The 22,319-nt window shown below is 44.8% G+C and overlaps 2 protein-coding genes and 1 non-coding gene across 8 annotated transcripts in view; 2 read left to right on the top strand and 1 right to left on the bottom strand.

Annotated features, from left to right (window-relative positions):
• Positions 1–3,046: 3,046 nt before the first annotated feature.
• Positions 3,047–16,361, bottom strand: TMEM130 (transmembrane protein 130). Its single transcript, XM_076351284.1, has 8 exons — positions 16,271–16,361; positions 11,726–12,016; positions 9,669–9,837; positions 8,489–8,658; positions 7,758–7,842; positions 5,623–5,825; positions 4,459–4,571; positions 3,047–3,707 (listed from the first exon to the last, which is right to left on the bottom strand). The coding sequence occupies exons 1-8, from the start codon at positions 16,344–16,346 to the stop codon at positions 3,531–3,533; spliced, it is 1,284 nt and encodes a 427-aa protein (XP_076207399.1). The 5' UTR covers positions 16,347–16,361; the 3' UTR covers positions 3,047–3,530.
• A 1,084-nt stretch (positions 16,362–17,445) lies between these two features.
• TRRAP (transformation/transcription domain associated protein) overlaps positions 17,446–22,319 on the top strand; it is a 102,564-nt gene continuing 97,690 nt past the window's right edge. For 3 of the 6 annotated variants that reach the window (XM_076351540.1, XM_076351539.1, XM_076351535.1), the window contains exons 1-4: positions 17,446–17,501; positions 17,768–17,856; positions 18,515–18,659; positions 19,010–19,059. In XM_076351540.1, coding sequence (XP_076207655.1) covers positions 18,560–18,659; positions 19,010–19,059 — 150 coding nt within the window. In that variant the 5' untranslated portion in view covers positions 17,446–17,501; positions 17,768–17,856; positions 18,515–18,559. The other 3 variants (XM_076351537.1, XM_076351538.1, XM_076351536.1) reach the window with 3 other exon arrangements.
• On the top strand, positions 18,790–18,932 carry LOC143166804 (small nucleolar RNA ZL1). Its single transcript, XR_012996454.1, has one exon. It is a non-coding gene; the product is annotated as a small nucleolar RNA ZL1 (small nucleolar RNA).

The raw sequence follows: 22,319 nt of genomic DNA, 5'->3' as shown, positions 1-22,319 counted from the left end.
ATTCGCTCTTGTAGTTGTGTCAGTTGTGCAACTATGGTATTTTGTACAAAACCCACTATATACTGCAACTGCTCTCCTTATGCACACTTCTGTAGGAATTATGCACACTGGCAATGAGCATACCCAGCTCTGAAAGATGAGGCCCGAGAAGTTTCTGGAACTTCTGCATTCCCCATGTTGGTGGCTGCAATTTAAAAATCCACATTTGTAGTGCTCGGTGGGCTGTCAAAGCTGAGATCTGCAGGATTTAAACAATTTTGGGACAGCTGCAGGATAGCACTTCAGTTTCCACGGAAACTGGCACTGGGTCTCCAAAATCAAGGTGAACTGTTGGCTGATTATCCAATAATAATGCTGAACATTTAAATATGAAGTTCTTCACCTTCCTCTTGTTGAACCAATTTCCATTCTTACAGCATCCAGCAAATGCAATAGAGATCTTGTGAATTCAAACTGTTGTCACAGCTTGGGCTGCGTAACCTACTTTCCAGAGATGAAAGACAGAATTCAGCCTTGACCCGTTCAGTCACTGAGCCTTATGCTCTGCTGTTAAGATAAAGGGCTAATTTGTCCCCACATCTACTGCACAAACTGGTACCATTGTTTATATGACAGAACAGAAGTTCTTTTGCTTTACCGTGTGGTTTTTATACTATGCCTTTCCAGAATATCTTTGTCCTCAAATGCATTTCCTTGTAAATAATTCTCATTGCATAAATGTCTTATCTGCTCACACTGTTGCTTATCACCTGAATTTAATCGTTCTTTGGCTTCGCACTCACTGGACTCTTGTTTTGAATCAGTGAGTTTCATCGTTTTGCGGAACATTCCTTTTTCCAGGTCATTGATTTCTAAGGTTAACAAAATGAATCCTCCTGCTGATCCTTGTTACGTCCCACTAATCTCCTTGCTATATCCTGATCCGCTCAATTACCTTTTGTCTTCAATTTCAGAGGCATTTATTGAACCCACAGATCAGACTTTTGTGCAGGAAGCAGTTTCATATTGGATTCAGGAACATGTTCGTGTGAATATTTCTCATACTTATACCTCAATTTGTTAAGGTTGTTTAAATTTTCTTGGTTAATTTGCTTCTTGACATGCCCTTTTAAGTGTACTTTCTCTACTGCTTATTTTTTGCAAGAGATGTCTTTCTTTCTAACCTCTATTCTTTTCCATCTGCTCTTGAATAATATCTTCTACTATTTGATAGTGTTGAGTTTCCACTTTGCAGCACTTTATCTTTTCTACCTTTCTGAATCATTTGACTCCTTTGCCATCCTTTGTTTATTTTAGGAAGAGAATAAGAGCCAATGTTCTTCTGAAGGACATTTGCTCTGCTTTCCTCAATAGAAAATTGGGGATTTTCTTAGGCCTGTCTTTCATATCACTAACTCCATGTCCCTCTCTTTTTCGACTGGGGGTTGATATCCACTTTAGCCAGGTTTAGCATGATCAGTTGTATCTCAGCTGGGACATACTGGGGAGAGCAAGGAGGCATAAAACCAAAGAAACAGTGTTCATGGCCTAACACCCCATGATGCCCTTTGAATCAGCTGGATATTAATGGAAAATGGGGCAGAGCATAGGTCTTATTCCTTTGATATGATCTTCCTCCAATCGAAATGACCCCTGTTTCAGGTACCTATAACTGAGTTTGCTCTCTCATAGTTATTGTCTTTGCTAGAAGTGCAATATGGAGAAGAAAGGGCTTTTTACACAGTCATTAGTGTGCCAAGGGGTTGTCTTTAGGTATATTATAGCAGCAAGGGTCACATGTCTGTCACAAACGTAGTAACAGAAGCCCAAACTAAACCTCTGCTGCAGAGAGTCACTGTGCAGTCTGTCTAGGGCCACCATCACTCTGAGTTGCATTTTTCACATCAGAATTATGTTATTTCCAGTGCCTAAGGACCATGTAGCCATTTACAGAACACACTGACATCCCAGAGCAAGTCACGTACCTTTGGCAGTGGCTCAGATGGCTGGGATCTCAGGAATAAGCAATAAAGCTGAAGCTCTCGAGAACAGTAGCTTCTTTGATAAGGAGAGGCACATTTTTAACAGTGACTGAACATGACTGAAGATAAGAGTTTGACACCAGGGCACTGAGAAGGAATACAAAAGACACCAATCCTAATCAACAAGCTTGCTTATAAATACAATTTCTCTTTAGAAAAAAAGCCAAAAGAAGTTCTGCCTTGGAAAGTACTTTTTGACAAAAACTGGGTTTTACTGGATCATTTGTTACCTTAGATGATCCTATTCTATTTTGAATGTATCAAGTTAATTAACAAAGCCCTTCTGAGGTCATGTAATTTTGTTCACAGAGGAACTGAAGCTCTGGGATTCTCTGAGGAAACATAGAAGTTGAATGTGTGAGATGAGCATCCCGAAAACCTCATGGTAAATCCCCTCACATTCAGACAATTGTCTCCCGATCAGTGCATTTGAGAAATTATGACATACTTGAAAAACCCCAAGCCCACGATACCCATAGGCTTTAAATCAGAGGTGGGGAAGGTGTGTCACGTCTAAAAAAAGAAATGGCCACAAAGGCACCTTTGTTTAAAAGCCTCCAGGGTACTCTGAAATGCCTTGTAGCAGGGGGCAAAGCCTGGCTGAGCAGGAAGCTGATGGTAGAAGGTAGTCTGCAGCTGGCATGGAGTTTATACAGCCTTGAACATTGACTATGAATTTGAACTGAATATGTTTTGCTGAGTAGCTTTGAGCTACTGGTTGTTGCATTTTTTTGGAAGAGGAGCTTTGGTGACTAGCTGGGTAGTAATATAAGAAAGAAAAGAATGAACAGCCTGAAAAAAGAAAAGCTACTTCTACAGATTAGAGTGGTGTGCTACTTCACAAAGTGTTGGAGATGTGGAGTCTTCTACAGCACGTGCTGCGATCCCACCAAAATACTGCTAGCAGTTAGCTCTCCATGAGCAGGTCACCAGCCACTACAGTCCCACAGAAGCCCAGTAACTTAAAAAAAGGGGTCTTTTAAGGCAGGAGGAAAAAAGACAACATAATTAGGTAGTCTGATTCATTGGAAGCACCTAGGCAATTCTCAACCTGGACAAATCAGTTCCTTTTTAGAATAAATACACATTCAACAGCATTTTGAGTGACTTCCATTTCCAGTAATATTGTTGTAACATAGGAAAGAAAGGTATGTTTGTCTTAAACGTTTTCTTCTTTGAAACAGACAGCAGAAGGAACAGAGAAATTACAAGAGGTAGTGAGCTTAGCAAACCTTCACATAAAACAATCTTTCATAAGAATAAAATGCTGCATTTACAACTGTAAATGTATACACCCGTATAATTTAAAAATACAAAGATACTTTTACTGTGTTTCAGGGCTTGCTCTTTTTTAGTTCAGAGAATGAAATGCTCAAGTGCTGGACTTAAAGTGGTTAACCTCATTGCATTGGCAAAACCAAACCATTCATGCAGCACTGGGCTTTTAACTCATCATAACTGAGAAAGTTAAACTCGGCAGTTAGTGTAACCAAAGTGCAATTGTGTTCTTCACACTGTGTACATTTTGACTGGCTTGTAAAAAGAATGTAGAAGCTCATGACTCTCCCTGGCAGCTTCTTGAGATGACCGAAGAAAACATAATCTGCAGCATATTTGGCCACAGCCTGACTCCGAATGAGAAGACAGGTTTTTATCAGACAGTGGAGAAAAGTCGAAGTCAGCTACCTGGAAAAGGAACATCAAAGAGATCATTTTTAATTTGGGTCCTACTGGCTCAAGTGAGTCCAGCAAGAATACTTTGGGCCAGAAATGGCACTTGGTCCTCAACCAGTTTCAGCCAGTCACCAACTTCAAATAGACTTCTGATTTATACCTGCTGCACACCTGGCTCACAGGCAGTCTCTCTAGAGGTATATTATTCATATTGTGGCGTGATGTAAAATATATTAGGTACTTTCCGAAGGGCCACGAAAGCTACTTTTGATTTAGGAGCTCATGCTTATTACAGATATGATAATGTAGCAGGTGAAAGCTACACCAGAGATGGAAGGGAGCTGGGAAGATAAAGGTCACATACTAGGGTCAGGTGACAATTTAGTGCTGCTTCAGGTAACATACCCACCCTTTTTTACTATCCTGTATCCTCTCTCGCTACCCCCCTGCTTTCTTTCATGTAACCACTCTGAGGTAGATCCTCCGGAAGGGATACTTCAATGCAAGCACCTGCTTGGGAGTATTAACAAACTGCCCACGATAGCCCTGGCAACTTGAATTATAGCTACAGTTCTCCGCAACAAGCCAGAAGCATGCCTGCTGCTTAAAGTGTTTGCGTACACTGTTCAGATTTTTCCATGGAATGCATCAGATGTACCAGGGAAATGGTCCCTCCCGCTCTGTTTGTCTGGGGGTTGAAGAAGGGACATGGCTGAAAGGTATCTAATTACTATCCCAGCTCAAAGTAAGAGTAACTGAATACCTCCACGAGATCTTTTTGTTGTGTGTTGCTTCGAAAGGTTGTGTACAGCACCAGTCCTAGCGTCACTGAAACCAGGGTGATGCAGAGCAGGACAAAGAAAGCCGGGTGGATCCCTAGGAAAGAGCACAAGGGCACATTCCCGGGCTGATACAATACACTGAGAAGAGGCAACAGTGAGAAGGAAACGATGTTTTAGGAGTTTTCGTATTTTTACAACAAAGGAAATGTGTGTAACAGGGAATAAATTTTTCAGCCCAGATCACTTCAGGTCTTTCTGAAATCTCAGAAGTGGGAACGCGGGGTTGTGAGGTTGTAAGGGTCTTTCCCTTTTTTACCCCTCTTTTCCTTTGAACACCCTAAAAAACCCCACCCAGTTACATATGCTAGCCCTAACTCTCCAGGGTGTTTGTACCCCTGTGGTACCCCAAGACGATAGGAAGGAACCTCATCTTCACAGCAGCTAGCAGCCTCCAGCAAAGAGGATTTGCACACTTAGCCCTGAATGTACACCAGTGCCTTCTGGAGTGAGCTGTCCTGTCTGTATACAAGTGCTGGCCCATGGTGAGATGGTATAACCATTCTGTATCACAGCCTGGCTGTTCCCTGGTCAGGTCCTCTCCACTTGGCCAACTAACCACTTTCTCAGATGATTCAGGGACCCAAAAGGGGCATGTGTGAACATGCATGGGGGAACCAGTGGGGATTGCTGGCTGTGGGGACAGAAACCTGTAATGAAATGGAGGCCTAGAAAAATCTACCCTTAAAAAAAACGTAACTAAACTAAACAAAAAGAAGAATTGAGACTGTTTAATTAAGGGAGTGTTACAGATGCATATGTTTTCCTAGTTATCCTCTGTAACTACAAGAGCCAGACTATTTAAACTGAAAAAAAATGTAATTTAAGTAACTTGACCTTCCCAGGAAACTCATTAGCTTCAAGATGCTCTTGAGACTAAGGGTTCAGCAGGATGCAAGGAGCTCAGAGCAATTACAGTAGGCACATTATAGGCTCTCCTTTCTCTTCCTGCTTCCTATGCTTTTAGGGTTCTATACCAGTTTCCAGAAACCTCATCTGCAGGCTAGTAATCGTCCCTGACACATTTGAGACTCTCGGTTCCCTGACAGATGGGAATCTCCGTGCTGCTCAGACTAGCTGCTCCTCACCTATTGGCCACACTTTTATTTCATGGTACGTCTGCAGCATCGTCATGCCATTCTCCACCCTGACACTGAGGCAATACTGTCCAGCATCACTGAAGGTATGGCTGAGATTGTAGCAGGAGCCATTAATCACCACCAGATGGCATTTTTCACCTTCAAGTGGAATGCACTCAGACTTTATAAGCCAGCATAATGCCAGCGGCGGGCTGAAATGACAAAAACAAAAAGAAAAGAAAAATTAGGTGAAAACTTCACAAAAATTTCAGCTAAGAGCTGATGAATCACTTGGTTAAAATAGCATAATAATTTTTAAAACAATGAAGTTAATCTAAATACAAATAGAGAAGTAATTAACTGCACAATTGTTTGGTTTATAGCATTTGTCAATTGAAAAAGTTCTTTGTGATGCTTCTATAAAAGCAAGCCTTTCAGCTGAGACCTAAATACCTGTGTGGGTCATAGGCAGGCCATTGTGTGTAGAAAACCCTACAGTCCTTCTCCAATAAAGATAAAAAGGAACATTTTTTCCTGCCCTTCCAAGGGAGTATAGGTTGTTTGTCCTTTTCGCACAGTGGCGATCACTGTCTGTGCTACTGAAGTACACCCAAGACTTTTCTGATTAAAAAAACCCTACAACCAAAACTGGAAAGAATGTAAGATGAGCTCTGTACAATGGACTAATACCTGGAAAAGGTAAATAAATTGCAAGGATCACAGTACTCCCTTACAATAACAAAAATGTTTTTATTTGCTATCAGGCAATCTAGATGCAATCCACTTTATGGCCATGTGTCTTCTTACCATGTCTCGTTGATGCCTTTTATTTACGTTTTCAGACCCTTGTTCCAACTGATTCGGCTTGGACTCACTTTACTCACTTGTGGACTCTGATTCTGACAACAGATAGAGCTTTTCTTTACCCCATCTTATTAGCATTTTGTTCCTTATCTCTTTAGGACATTCTCTGCTAAAGAAAGCAGCATGTTTATGTGTTTAGCTCATTTTCTAACTTTGTTTTTGATAACCCATCTCTCAAGCCTTTGTCATTGCTTCTCTGTCATAAACTCCTATTGCATCAGTCCCAGTCCTGTGGCTAGGAGGTTAGGTCTGGCAAACATCGTCTATCCTAAAACAAAGCCTGCTTTTAGGGGTCTCAGGTTTGCCTGTAATGGTTTTTGGCTGTTCATATTTACTTGTATGCCATCTCCAGTTTCCACTCCTGCCAATGTGCCATTCACTTTCTGAATGCAAACTGTGCTGCTTTGTCTATATGGGCTATTTATGCCTTTGGCAAATGACTCTGCGTTGCTCACTCCATCCTACATCTCTATTAACAGTCCTGCTCTTTTTTTTCTTTTTCTTTTCTTTTTTTTTTAAATCCAGCATTAGCCTAAACAGCTCCCAGGTGCAGAATGTGAAAGTGTCACTCTTCTGGAGAACAAATGACTTCTGTGGTCATGGAGTTTTTATGGTGAAGGAGCTTTCCCGAGTGTTTCAATGGTATTTAAAATGCTTCTGCTGTACAAAAACCCCCTCTGATGTGTTCTAAATAGTGCAGCTTGAGAGAGCTTGTGCTAGGACCGAGGTGCTCATGACTCTCCTATATTCCTATAGTCCTCACTGCATGGACCCTCTCTCTCTTATTCATCTTGTGGCAATCTTAACTTTGCCAAAAATTATTCCCCAAACCCATCACTCCCATGTGCCAGTCAAGGATCATTGCTATGCAACAGGACTCTGAATTTAATTTAATTCAGGATTCTCAGTTTAATTTAACGGTGGGGAAATTGGTCAAGGAGAAAAATTCAAAAGGAAGTTTTAAAATGTAATTTTTCCCACTATCTTTCTCTGGGTAGTTCTCTTTTAACATTCTTTTTACAAAGATGTAAAAATAACATTTGCTTTACGTAGAAGGACTCTACTTTTCTGTAAAGATGCAGGCTCTTTCAGGCTTTTAGAGTTCATGGTATTTCAAGTCAGGAAAAAGCAATATTCAACAGTATTTTGCTCAAAGGAAATTTATTTTTTGTTTTAAGAAACAGTTCTGTGGGGTGCAACTGACTTTTTAAGGAAATAGTGGGGAAAAACACTTAAATAGACAATGCTTTTTGGGGAAAGAAGTTGTGTTTGCTACTTACGTGCCATTGATATGAAGAGATAAACTCAGGTTTTCCATTACATGAGTCTCTCTGGAGCCCACTACATTAATACTTTTAACAGCATCTGAGAGGAAGAAAAAAAAGCATGTCACACTCCACATGTAAACTTGAAATTCACTGGTTTTCCAGTGAAGGTTTGTTTTCATAGACTTCACAGATTTTAGCTCCATCAGTCACACAAATAGTAATACTTGCCTCACACCCAAAAAGGAAACCTAGCAGTAGAGTTGTTGTAAGTTTTCTGAATGTTTTGTGATTTCTTTTTAATATATAATCAACTACTTTATTAATCTTTACATTTTTACTTATGTGTTTATTTACTCTGGAAGCTGATCAAATCAATGAGGTTTTCCTAATGCTTATTTTAACTAATTTATTTTTTAGGGATAGCTGGCATAAATTAAACAAATCCTCCATAAATTACAGTAAACATTTTATTCTAAGTTTTAACTGTATGTACGACTTTTACAAAAGACAGTGAAACTTCTGGTAAATGAAAAAGAAATGGAAGATTTTGTATATTTCCCCCCATTTTTTCTGCACTAGAACAGTGCAAAGTCCATTTTGCAATGGAAACTCTTCATTGAATAATGTTGACCAGTTCTTGCATGTGAAACAATGCTGAAATTATATTATCATATTAAAGCTAGATTGTATCTGTACATCTATAGCAAGTTCTGTTTTGAGTATGCAGAATGTTTTATCATTACCTAACAGCTCCAGAGCAGTGGTAAAATCACCAGTTTTCTGCACTGTTTCTCTTTCATGTATGATGCTTCCAATTTGCTCCCATTCAGCTATGACTTTCAGATGCACCGTGCGATTCCTCATGGTAGAGCAGTTATAGTAGACAAAGGGTTCCTTGGTAATCTGATAAACTCTATGTGTAACATGAAAAGATTTAGAATCAAAATTGCCTTTTACCAAGTCCTTGCATATTTCTGATTTAAAAAGGAGCAAGCTCGAATATATTTTCTTTATAGACAATGCTACAGTTGGCTGTGATTCTAATTCTACTTTATGTCCATATCAATGAGGATTAATGTCTGTGGCATTACCAATAAAACTACAATCAGTATAAGACCCAGAGTATATTTATGCATTTTTAATCAAAGAAACTAAAGATAATGCTAAAAGAATTCACAAAATGGAATAGGAATAGTCAGTAAGTTATGAAAACTACCTTTGTAGCAGGTGGACTGTAAGTTAACTGAAGCACTAAGGCAGGGCGGGGGGGAGAAAGAAAGAAACAAAAACCTTAGTATTCAAAGACTAAAGCTTACATTTCTATTTGCATACACTTATTTGTATTGGACAGATATTCATCCTCAGAGAAGGAAAATAACTGAATGTCTTTTTTCCTTCCTACTGCAGAGTGGCTTAAGGGCTAGATACTACCCATGGTTTTATTTCTGACGGTTATGAGCTATGTTGGGTTTCCCCCCCCCCCTCCATTTTGTTATTAGGTAAGTATTAGGTGTGTGTTAACGTGCACCTCTATATTATTTGAGAGACCTATACACTTTCAGAAGCTCCTCACCCAAGCTGTGGTATATTTATGGGCAGCTAGTGATAGTAACAGCTACTTACTGCCCAACCACAGGACGGTATACTGCTTCCATTTTCCTTAAGTGCACAAATTATTCACTTATTCAACAACAGCAACCTGATAACGGAGATCTGCAGGCGTAATGATGTTTTAAAATAACAATTTACAATAAGTAAATTCATAAGAAGTTCATAATTCACCTGGTTGACATGCTAAGAATGTACCAACTGACAAAGGTGTATGCTTTGTCCTATGATTTCATCAGAATTTTTCTCTAGATGAGCATCTGAATCAGAGCCATCTTGAATACTCATTGAAGCAAACAAAGTAACCACACCTACCCATCTCCAAAATACCAGTTGTAGACAAATGATGCTGACTTGAAGTAATTACTTGGGTCATGAAGACAGAAAGAAATCCGGGTGACAGCGCCCGTGGAGGAACTAGAACCATGCGTGATAAATCTACTGTCTTCTATCTGGGCAATGGTAAGATTCCCTGTTATAAATTCTGCAGAATAATAAGGTGGAGAAAGAATGACAGCATATATCACTTTCATAGCATGCTTTGTGTGAGTATCAAAACATTATTTAAAATGTACCGCAGAAGTCTTTCTGTGTCCTATTCCAAGTGGTTAAGTGTATTTTATATCTATTACTCAGTGTTGTTACATGCATTAGTGAGGCAGAGAGATTAAATTACTTATTTAGGGTTGGGCCATGATAAAGCTTCTAACAGAACTAAGAGAAATAATCCTGGACTGATTGAAGTCAATATCAATTTTTACTATTGATTTAAAAAGAACTGGGATTAACTTCAAGTGTCTAGATCAAGGGATTCAGAATCAAACCAGTATACACGCCCTTCATGTTTGGGGTGGTAGTTTTTGTTTGTTTGTTTTATGGGTTTTTTATGTTGCTGGTTTTTGTTTTTTAGTTTTAGCTACTTCCACAGAAATGAAAATTTAACTACTATGAATAACAGATGCGCTACATATTGTGAATACGGAAAAGGTGAAATTTTGATTTTGATATCTGTGAGAGATCCTATGCTTAAGTTTGTTTACAAGCACTGGCAAAGGCTGATCTAAAAAACCTCTCTAACCTATGAATAAAGAGGTATTATGATGATACACTTACCACTTCATGATAAAATTAACGGGATATTAATTACCAGTAACAGACTCTTAACTTGTTAACAATTCATTAAATCTGGTTAACTGTTCTCTTGATGATGCACAAATAAGAATCACAATTACTGCTTCAGAATGGGGCTGGTAACTTACTAACTGGAGTTGTAATTTATATGCGTTATTGGCAACTACCCTTGGGCCCCGTGAAGCCCCTGTGGGTGCTCCTGCTTGGGGAAGGCAGAAAGGTACAATGGGATCTTACCTTTCACAGCTATAGAAAGCTTCTATCCCTTTTGCTTGTGGCATAAGAATATAAGACAGTGCAAAGCGAGAAAGGAATAAGTAGATATTCAGCAGGGCAGCAGTTCTTCAGAGAGAAAAGATCTCATGTATACTTTTATAAAGCTTGGTGTTCCTCAAAGAAAAATCTCAATAGCTATTCCCCAAAATGTCAGTTATGCCCTGTGGTTAGCTCTTTTGTCCTCATGCATGTCCTTATCTTTGGCTGGGAGCTGGGTCTATTTTGGAGTGTATAAGTAGAGCATTGGGACATGTGGTTGGAAGGATGTGGTTACTAGTCTCTGAAAGAAGGGATTGTGGGAAGCTGTCAGATGGTATTTCATGTCAATCCCTGTATCAGAAATTAGGTTAACCGTACTGCATCATTGGTTAATTTGTCAAAAAATGCATATTTATGGTTATGAATATTCCCAGTAAGCTGAAAATGCACTTAGTAATATTTGGAAACGCAGCCATGACTTCACATCCAATTTCAGTACTCTCAGTCAGAACTTTAAAAGAAAATGTAATGGCTCTGTTGTGCTGATGGCCTAAGATTTTGCTATGTCATGCAACAGGGAAAATCAGTAGATTGTCACTGCTGCCGGCCATCCTAACTTTAGGAATAGAAATGCTGGGAAGCAGTATAGGAAGCATTGTTTTAGGAGCCTGGACATCACTGAACAACGCTGATATGTGAACTGCAGCTACTGAAGCATCTGGTTTCTAGTTCAGTTTCTCTAAGTGATAGAGGCAGGAAAACGGGCAGGATCACACTTGCTTCCTGGACATAGGCAGGCTACAGCATGGCCCAGTTAGTACAGTGCCATCCAAAACCACCTTCAATCAAAGGGCTACACAAATCAGAGTTTGTTGGCAGAAGCCGTATTTACGCCTGGCTTTCATTTTTCTGATGCTAGGAAAGGCAGCAAGCATCCTGATGTAAACTGAATTCCTGAAGATGTAGAAGTTGTAAAGCCATTTTACCTGTAATCTGAAGCATAGTGACATTTCTAGCAACCGGTCGACATAACCAACAGTTTCTATGAGTCACCCAGACAGATACAGGAAAAGTCCCAGGAAATTCACCGGTCACATTAATTACGGAGTTAAACCGCTGCTCGGATTTCTCTATCAGAATCAGAGGAGCATAAATCCAGTTGAAGTGATACAAGTTTGATGCGACACTGTCATTCTTCATACTTAGACTGGCGTGAACAGTAGCTTGAGCTCCTGTTGTGATGGGACCATTGTTGGTTATTTCCAGACCATATTCCTCTGTGGACATCAGAAGGAAAAAAACCAAAGCAAGCTTGTTGTATTGCATGTTTTATTTTATTTATTTATTTACACATTTTAACTAGTCAGCTGGAGTTATGTGACTCGCAATGACACTCATCCCAGCAAAGATTTTACCACCTTTTTTTTTTTTTTTACCATTTAAAAACCTGGAACAGAAACTGTTGCACATATATACGAGTTCAAACAAGTAGCATTAAACGACGTGGTAGACTGGGTCGTAGAAATGTTAATAGTAGAAGGGAGCTTCAGACTAGAACATCACAAAAACTTTGATGAGGTTTTATAGGCAGAGCTGGGCGCTGGCTGTAGGTTCAGTGTCACTAATGATCTAACTTGGTCACTAAACTTCCAGCTACTGGAAGGAAGTCAAGCTTAGCTCTAATCTCTGTCCTAAAAAAATGAACTTTCAAACTCAGGTAAGATTTCATCCAATAGATTCCTATGACAGCTCTGTTGACCCACAAGTCTCCCCCACCTTCCTCCTAACTGAACAAAAAAAACCCCCTTAGTACCAGCTTCTTCCTCTCTGTGGTCCACCACTGACTTCCCTTTCCAGGAAAGGACCAAAAATCCCAATGTAAATGAAACTTGTACCATGCCCTACTGGCAAATCGGTTGCCAACCAGAGGGACCTGGACAAGCTCGAGAAGTGGTCCTGTGTGAACCTCATGAGGGTTTAACAAGGCCAAGTGCAATGTCCTGCACCTGGGTCAGGGCAACCCCCAGTATCAATACAGGCTGGGGGATGAAAGGATTAAGAGCAGCCCTGCCGAGAAGGACTTGGGGGTACTGGTGGATGAAAAGCTGGACATGAGCCAGCAATGTGCGCTCGCAGCCCAGAAGGCCAATCGTATCCTGGGCTGCACCAAAAGAAGCGTGGCCAGCAGGTCGAGGGAGGGGATTTGTGGGACAACCAGGGGATCAGGCCCAGCCAGCACGGGTTCATGAGAGGCAGGTCCTGCTTGACCAACCTGATCTCCTTCTATGACCAGGTGACCCGCCTAGTGGATGAGGAAAAGGCTATGGATGTGGTCTACCTGGACTTCAGTAAAGCCTTTGACACTGTCTCCCACAGCATTCTCCTCGAGAAGCTGGCAGCTCACAGCTTAGACAGGTGTACTCTGCGCTGGGTCAAAAACTGGCTGGATGGCCGGGCCCAGAGAGTTGTGGTGAATGGAGTTACATCCAGTTGGCAGCCGGTCACGAGCGGTGTTCCCCAGGGCTCAGTTTTGGGGCCGGTCTTGTTCAATATCTTTATCAATGATCTGGATGAGAGGATTGTGTGCACCCTCAGTAAGTTTGCAGACGACACCAAGTTGGGCGGGAGTGTTGATCTGCTCGAGGGTAGGAAGGCTCTGCAGAGGGACCTGGACAGGCTGCATCAATGGGCCCAGACCAATTGTATGAGGTTCAACAAGGCCAAGTGCCGGGTCCTGCACTTTGGCCACAACAACCCCAGGCAGCGCTACAGGCTTGGGGAAGAGTGGCTGGAAAGCTGCCTGGCGGAAAAGGACCTGGGGGTGCTCGTTGACAGCTGGCTGAACATGAGCCAGCAGTGTGCCCAGGTGGCCAAGAAGGCCAATGGCATCCTGGCCTGTATCAGAACTAGTGTGGCCAGCAGGAGTAGGGAAGTGATCGTGCCCCTGTACTCGGCCCTGGTGAGGCCACACCTCGAATACTGTGTTCAGTTTTGGGCCCCTCACTACAAGAAAGACATTGAGGTGCTGGAGCGTGTCCAGAGAAGGGCAACAAGGCTGGTGAGGGGTCTGGAGCACAAGTCTTATGAGGAGCGGCTGAGGGAACTGGGACTGTTCAGCCTGGAGAAAAGGAGGCTGAGGGGAGACCTCATCGCTCTCTACAACTACCTGCAAGGAGGTTGTAGCGAGGTGGGGGTCGGTCTCTTCTCCAAAGTAACAAGCGATAGGACGAGAGGAAATGGCCTCAAGTTGCACCAGGGGAGGTTTAGATTGGACGTGAGGAAAAATTTCTTTACTGAAAGAGTGGTGAAACATTGGAACAGGCTGCCCAGGGAAGTGGTTGAGTCACCATCCCTGGAGGTATTTAAAAGACAAGTAGATGCGGCACTTAGGGACATGGTTTAGTGAGCATGGTGGTGTTGGGTTGACGGTTGGACTCAATGATCTTGGAGGTCTTTTCCAACCTTAATGATTCTATGATTCTGCCCCTCTACTCTGCTCTGGTGAGACCCCACCTGCAGTACTGCGTCCAGCTCTGGAGTCCTCAGCACAGAAAAGACATAGACCTGTTGGAGTGGGTCCAGAAGAGGGCCACAAAAATGGTCAGAGGGGTGGAACACCTCTCCTATGAGGACATGCTGAGACAGTTGGGGTTGTTCAGCCTGGAGAAGAGAAGGCTCTGGGGAGACCTTATTGTGGCCTTTCAATACTTAAAGGGGGCTTATGGGAAAGATGGGGACAGACTTTTTAGCAGGGCCTGTTGCGACAGGACAAGGGGGAATGGCTTTAAACTAAAGGGGGGTAGATTCAGACTAGATATAAGGAAGAAATTTTTTACGCTGAGGGTGGTGAAGCACTGGCACAGGTTGCCCAGAGAGGTGGCGGATGCCCCATCCCTGGAAACATTCCAGGTCAGGCTGGACGGGGCTCTGAGCAACCTGATCTAGTTGAAGCTGTCCCTGCCCACGGCAGGGGGGTTGGACCAGATGACCTTTAGAGGTCCCTTCCAACCCAAACTACTCCTTGATTCTATGAAACAGCAAAGAGTGGGAAGTGCAGGACCTGTGATACTGAACCATTCCTGCTGCTCTGGATCGCTCACCGTTATCTTCTCTGCCACATTTACACAAGCTACTTACTTCAGCTCTTACAACTACTGCAATGGGCAGAGTATGAGTGAGGTTAGGTTTTATGGAAAGGATACATTCAATTTTTTCCAAAAAATAGCAGTGCAACAAGATTAAATGTCCTGCATGTGTTAAAAATAATAATTAAAAAAAAAATCCCAAAACTTCAAAACAAAAGGAAAGGCAACAAAAAGAAAGTTGTGAATTGGGGCAGAGCTGGGAAGAGGATCTGGTTGTTTGCCTCCAACATGGAGCATTTTCCCTCCCTGCATCAGCACTCTGCCTGGCTCCCCTCTCACTGGTGAGCAATGGGGCAATGCTGGGCAGAGCAGCAGAGCTGTGGGGTTTCTCATGCTGGTGACTTTCCTTCTCCTCTCTTTCAGCAGCCCCCAGACTGCTAACAGGGACCTGACTGAGCTTCAGAACTTGCATTTCTCACTCATCCATGACCTGTAATGTGGAGGGAGCACTGGGGTCAGCTACCCCCTGTGCTGCCTTTCCTGCACCCATCAGCTTGGGATGGGGTGGAAGGAGAACCCGAAGCATCTACTTAGTGCCTGCATTTTATTTCACAGATCGCAGGTGCTGAGCAAATCTGGATGCAAAAGGACTGGGAGAAATAAGTGTAACATTACTGCCTGAGCAAGAACTCCACTGTTCCCATTTCACAAGACAAGGAATGGCCCTGAGTTCAGATTTTTGAGTTAATAGAGAAATGCTTGTGATTTGATGAAATCTGGCACAGAGAGGTTTCAGGTCTCTAGAAGATTCAGGCTACCCTCCGCCTTGTTTCAGCAGAACTTGGGAAAAAAATAGCCTACCTCACGCTTATCTAGCACTTCTCCTTGGAGGTTATCACGGTGCTTTGCAAACCAGGGTCATACTGAAGCACAATAGCTGCAGTAGTTGGAGATTAAGTGGCTAACTCAAGGTCACCCAGTGAGTCACCGGCGGAGCAAGATATTTCATCCAATTCTGGGATTTCTTCTACCTTTCCGACCTCCCTTTGCAGAATGCAGCACAGCGACGCTACCATAGCGAGGGACAGAGGCTGCTCAGGTGCCTTGTGACCCACTGCGCTGGGTCAGCGTAGGAAGCACAAGTGCAGCTTTTGGGTTAGGAAGTGCAAAGCAGAACCTGGCTCCCGGGGATCCCGCAGCTTCACTGCAAGCACCAAGGTCGCAGCGCCTGAGAATAAAGTCTGGGGAGGCGAGAGGGTGCCCGGAGCTGCCTCCATCCCCTGTCATAGCCAGCAAGCCCGGGCAGGGAACCACCACCATCCCCACAAGTAAAGCGGCTCATGCCTGAGGTCTGTCCCCGCCGCCGCAGCTGCTCTCACTCCCCTCGCCCGCTTCCCGGGAACCGCTCCCCGGCGGCGATGACAGCGCAGACCGGCGGTCCCTTACCTGCCGCCGGGGCGGCGCGGCCGAGCAGCAGCACCACGCAGGTCAGCCGCAGCATGCTCGGGGCGGCGGGGGCCATGGGCAGGCACCGCCGGGCCGGGGCCGGGGCCGGGTGTCGCCGCGCTGGGGCCGGGTGCTGCCCCCGAGGCCGCCCGCGGTACTGCGGCACCTCTGTCCGCGCCCCCGCGGCAGCGCCCAACCAGCCTCTCCCGGGGGAAGTTCCTGCGGGGTTGTGTTGCCAACGTAACGGGCTGCTGCAAAACCGCCGGGGATTAAAAAAAAAAAAAAAAAAAAAATAAAAAGCACAAATGCCGCCTATCTGCGGAGAGGGTGGGCAGAGTTGTGAGCGGGTGAGCGTTTTGGAAAGAGTTTGTATTTTGGTTTGGTGGCTGACACGGCAAAGATAAAGTATTTTTCAGGCTCTGGTGGTGTGAGGACGCCTCAGCCACGGGCAGCTTGGCTGCAGTTACCCGGTCACTCAGCGTCCGGGCTGGCGGCTCTTCGTAAGGAGTCTATAACGCAAAGCGTGCAATGGGAGCTTCTGGAGAGAGCCAGAAGAGCGGCTCTCACAAACGCAATGCAGGTTTTCTTTTTTTTTTAAAGTACTTATTCAAGGCCCTTTCTTACTCCTGGCTGCATTTTTTTTTTTGTACGGAGCAGCCCCCCTCTACCGGCTTTACGCCCGGCTCCCCGGCGCGGCGGAGCCGCTCCTGCCGCCGCTCCCCCAGGTCGCCGCCGGGCCGCGGCCGCAGCGGCGGGGCGGGCCCTCAGCGGGAGGGGCCCGGGCCTGCCGGGGGGACCGACAGTGGCCGCGTCCGCCCGGGGTAACTCCTCGCCCGCTGTTAGCGGCGTCGCGCCCGGCGGCCGCTGCGTTAGCGGAGACCCCGGGGCTGAGGGGAGGGACGGAGCTGGCCGGCCTCGCCTCAGGCAGCGCGGCCCGGCGGCGGCGGGAGCTGGCAGGCGCCCTTCCCAGCTGGGGCGAAGCCGCCCCGGCGGGACAGGGCCGGGGGTTGCGGGTCCCTCCGCGCCGCAGCACGGTGACGGGACCGGGCGGCGCCGTGGGCCTCAGCGCCCGCCTCCGCCCGGGGAGATGCGCGGGAGGCGGGTAGCGGGAGGAGGCGGCCGGAACTGGGCTCGGGCGCTTCCGTTGCGCCCATGCGCTGCCGCCGGCCTCCGGGAGCAACAAAGGAGGGAGCTGGGGGGCCAAGGCCGGCCGAGCCCATTGAGCCGCGGGGTGAGGAGTGCCGGGGGCGGCGGCGGCAGCAGCGCCTCGGTGGGGCCTGGGCCCGGGCCTGGGCGCGGGGCGAAGCGAAGCGGCGGGAGGCGAGGCCCGGCGCGGCGCAGCCTGTGGGGCGGAACCGGTGCGCGGCGGGGAGGAGGAAGGGGCCGGAGTCCCGCCAGCACGGCGCTCAGAGGCCTCGGGCTGGGGCCGGGAGCTGGGAGGGCCTAGGGGCGGGGGGAAGCGTTGTCGCGGCTGTTCACGGGTGCCTGTGGTCACAGGGCGGTCGCCTCGGCGGGGATGGGGTCGGCGTGATGGCGCCCTGGCAGCGGGGAGCGACCCGGCGGCGGCCAGCCCTGCGGCGGGGAAGGTAAGGGGACGCGGGGCCCTGCGGGCAGCGCCCCGGCCCTGGAGCAGCCGCGGGGGGGACTGGGTGGGGGTGTTTGCGGGGCACCCTCAGCTGTTGGTCGCGGCGGGCGCCGTGAAGGGCGGCTCGGCTGAAGCGGGCTGTGTAGGAGAGCTGACAGGAAAGCGTCGAGGTGAGGAGAGAGGTCGTCGGTCTTTCAAGCTGAATTTGATTTCAGGTTTCTTTACGAACGAGAAAGGCAGCTCGTGGCGGCAGGACAACTTCTGGCACTTCAGGGAGTGAGTCCTGCCGGGGTGCGTCCAAGGGTAGCTGTAAGTTTGGGATCCAGCTGGGTCGGAAGACAAGGTAACAGGTGTGCGGCGCCGGCAGCATCCCTGAGCCTGCTGCTGCTTCTGGGAGAAACAAAACCAGGCAAAACGTGTGAATGTTTACGCTGTGGTGTGAAGAGCCCAGTAACCGCTTGTATCTAGAAGTGTGTTCCTGTGATAGTGAGTGCTGTACGTGCTAGGCATTATATTTGTAAACCTAACTAAGTGTGACAGTTGTGGTTTTTGGAAAAGATGTGTTCTCTTCAATACGTCAAAAGGATGGATGTAGGTGATGTGATAGCTGCTGTTAACCAGCCATATAAACTAATACATATTTTTTTAATTTTTTGTAGGTGTGTTGGTCTTGATTTTATGTACTGAAAGCTGATCCTTCCAAGATGGCATTTGTTTCAGCACAAGGGCCTACGGTGGTGGACCAAACCACTTTGATGAAAAAATACCTTCAGTTTGTGGCTGCTCTTACAGATGTCAATACACGTAAGATACTTTTTTTCTGTTGAAAGTTACAGTTCTTCAATAGTTTGTTTCACAAATGTTGCAGTATTGTTTAGACAGTTGATAAATGTGTGTTGAATTCACTTTGAATTTCGTTTGAGTTTTGATTTTTGAAGAAGCAAAGTGATGAGTAATACTTGCATGAGCCGAAGTGAGCGAGCTGTGTGCGTGTGCAGTTGTGTGACGGTTGTTTGTGAGACTTGTGTGCCTTATAACCGGGCGGTGATAGCTAAACTGATAAGATCTGATTGCTTCTTTGATCAATGAGCCTGGTGTTTTCCTTCATGATGTAGTTTTAAATTTAATTTTTTTGCTTGAATTTCTATTTTCAGCTGATGAAACCAAATTGAAAATGATGCAAGAAGTCAGTGAAAATTTTGAGGTAAATAAAAAAACCCCAAAAAACCCAAACCCAAAAAACCCCCCCAACCAACCCCAAACAACAAAACTCCACCAAAAAACCCCAACCTTCTGCAGTGGCAGTCTTTCTTGTGCTTAATGTATGTTGATTTCTGATGTTATGTGGTTAAAATATTAACATTGGTATCTTGTGACTTATGATTTATATTGTTATAAGTAATTGATTTTAGGTTTGTATTTAGGAATTACCTAGGTTATTGAAGAATTACAACATTTGGACTTAGAGAGCTCTTTCGTTCTCTAATCTTTATTCAGTAAGCATTTAAATAAAGGTGAAGTAATAGATTTTTCTTCCATTTTGTTGAATGATATGAAATCTCTGTATTTAAAGCTTTGTTTTATTTAGTTCAAATGTGTATTGTGCCCTCACGAAGCAGAGGCTCCTCTGATTCCTCTGAGTAGTTCCATTGTATAGAAGTGAGGGAGGAGTTGTCAGATGCAGAATCTGACCTCAGGAGTGGAGATAGCTCCAGTGACATCTTTTGCATGGTGATGGACCATCAAGTTTAAATTAGCATCAGAAAAAGTGAGGTGCAAGTTAAACCAACCCTGTGTTAGCAGAAATTATACTTTAGTTGAATACTTAGTGTGTGTCTGTTCTGAAATTGAGAACTTGTTATTTTGTAGAATAAGTTCAAGATCTTAGAATCACTGTAATTCTCTCTGTGTCTAGTTTTTTAGTCATGTTGCGATTAAAAAAAAAAAAAGTGCTACTACTATAACATATTCTGTCCTTACCTGTTTATTTGAAGTGATCCCTCTTAGTCCATGATAGGGAAACATAAATACACATTCTATTGCTGTTTAATGTCTTTGGATATTTTTAAGTAAGCTTTATTCAAAGTTACGTCCATCAGGTGCTGGATGTTGAAAGCTGTGCCAATTTTAGTTGTTTCTGAGTTATCGGTGGAATTTCCTGTCCAGTGAATTTTTTTGTTTAGTTCAGGTTAACATACTGGAATAATAAATTTAGAGTTGGTGTAACTGTATTATATATATTAAACAAACAAACAAAAAGTTAAAAGGCTTAATCCTTGCTTACTGTGTATAAGCAAATAAGTAGATGTCTGTGACAGTTCTGCATCTATACGTGTACGGGGTGAGCAGAGCTTCATATTACCATAAGTGACTATCTAAAAATATCTTTGTGGAGTTTTCTATCTGTTATAAGCTGACTTGCCATCTCCGAAACAGTTTGTTATCTGAGTAAAAGAATAGTTTTAACAGCTTAGTCTAGTGATCTGTTTAGAATCTGAAGGCTTAGTTGATTCTCTTTGCTCTTGTCTTCAGTAGGGAAGAACTTGTTCAATATTTGTTTTGATAATGTTCGACATGGAGCAGCTTTCTTCTCTTGGAACTCACTTGGTTCTGTAAAGTGATCCTACATAAAGAGATGATGAATTGACTTATACTGAAGTACAATTCTATTCGTTGGAAAATACTTGAGGGAGTAAGAGGAACCACTAATATAGTTTTAGTTTCCTTTTTTCCTTTGGAGGTTACGGACAGTATTGTTGCATGTTCTTATGCTAGATGGTTTCTTTTCATCTTCTGTTTCCATAGTCTCATTAACTCTTCTCTATTGCCTACTTCAGCTTCCAATAGCTATAAAGTTCGGCAGGTTTTATTTTTCACTTTAAGTGAATTTTTTTTTTTTTCACTAATTAGTTGTTTGTTGAAAGTTACAGCGTTCAAATTCTGTTGGCTGCATTATTGATCTGGATGTCTTTCTAGTTAGGGGTTGTGGTGGGTTGACCCTGGCTGGATGTCAGGTGCCCACCAAGCTGCTCCCCTCTTCAGTTGGACAGGGGAGAGAAAACATAATGAAAGGCTTGTGGGTCTAGATGAGAACAGGGAGATCACTCAGTAATTACCATCATGGGCAAAACAGATTCGACTTGGGAAAATTAGTTTAATTTATTACCAATCAAATCAGAGTAGGATAATGAGAAAAAAATCCAAATCTTAAAATCACTTTCCCCCCACCCCTCCCTTCTTCCCAGTCTTAACTTCACTCCCGATTTTCTCTACCTCCTCCCGCCCAGTGGTGCAGGGTGACAGGGAATGGGGGTTACGGTCAGTTCATCACACGTTGTCCCTGCCACTTCTTCCTCCGCAGAGGGAGGACTCCTCACACTCTTCCCCTGCTCCAGTGTGGGGTCCCTCCCATGGGAGATAATCCTCCACGAACTTCTCCCAACATGAGTCCTTCCCACGGGCTGCAGTTCTTCATGAACTGCTGCAGTGTGGGTCCTTTCCATGGGGTGCAGTCCTTCAGGAACAGACTACTCCAGCGTGGGTCCCTCCCCACGGGGTCACAAGTCCTGCCAGCAAACCGGCTCCAGCGTGGGCTTCTCTCTCTGCACAGGTCTACAGGTCCTGCCAGGAGCCTGCTCCAGTGTGGGCTTCCTACAGGGTCACAGCCTCCTTCGGGCTTATCCACTTGCCCTGGTGTGGGGTCCTCCATGGGCTGCAGGTGGATATCTGCTCCACCATGGACTTCCGTGGGCTGCAGGGGGACAGCCTGCCTCACCATGGTCTTCACCATGGGCTGCAGGGAAATCTCTGCTCTGGCGCCTGGAGCACCTCCTCCCCCTCCTTCTTCACTGACCTGGGTGTCTGCAGAGTTGTTTCTCTCACATATTCTCACTCCTCTGTTTGACTGCTATTGCACAGATTTCTTTTTCCCCCCCCTTCTTAAATATGTTATCAGAGAGGCGCTACCACTGTCACTGATGGGCTCGGCCTTGGCCAGTGGCAGGTCCGTCTTGGAGCCGGCTGGCATTGGCTCTATCAGCCATAGGGGAAGCTTCTAGTAACTTCTCACAGAAGCCACCCCTGTAGCCCCCCCCCCCCCCCCCCCCCCCGACCAAAACCTTGCCACGCGAACCCAATACAGGGGTGGAACTGAATGTGAATTGATGTTTATGGAGAGCTTCTTGAAGTGAGGTTTAAAACTGAGGTGCTTCACCATAATGTTATCCACTTGACAGTGCCAGCTGTTGGGCGAGTTGTTAGGGCGTTGTTCTGGGTTAGCAGGGGATATTGCTCTTCTAAACCAATTTCTGGATGGAAACATTTGATAGTTTTGAATTTTGTTTCTCAGAAATTATTTGTTTGAGGGGGAGTTTTTTCCTTCTCCATTTCTTCACAGAGATTCTGTATTCCAAATGGGGAGAGAGGAGTGTATTTGTTGTCTTTCCAGTCTCTGTTTTGGAGGAG

This window comes from Aptenodytes patagonicus, chromosome 13 (genome assembly GCF_965638725.1).
Source record: "Aptenodytes patagonicus chromosome 13, bAptPat1.pri.cur, whole genome shotgun sequence".
NCBI lineage: Eukaryota > Metazoa > Chordata > Aves > Sphenisciformes > Spheniscidae > Aptenodytes > Aptenodytes patagonicus.
The sequence above is the reverse complement of the archived record's forward strand: the minus strand, read 5'-3'. Positions and strand labels throughout refer to the sequence as shown.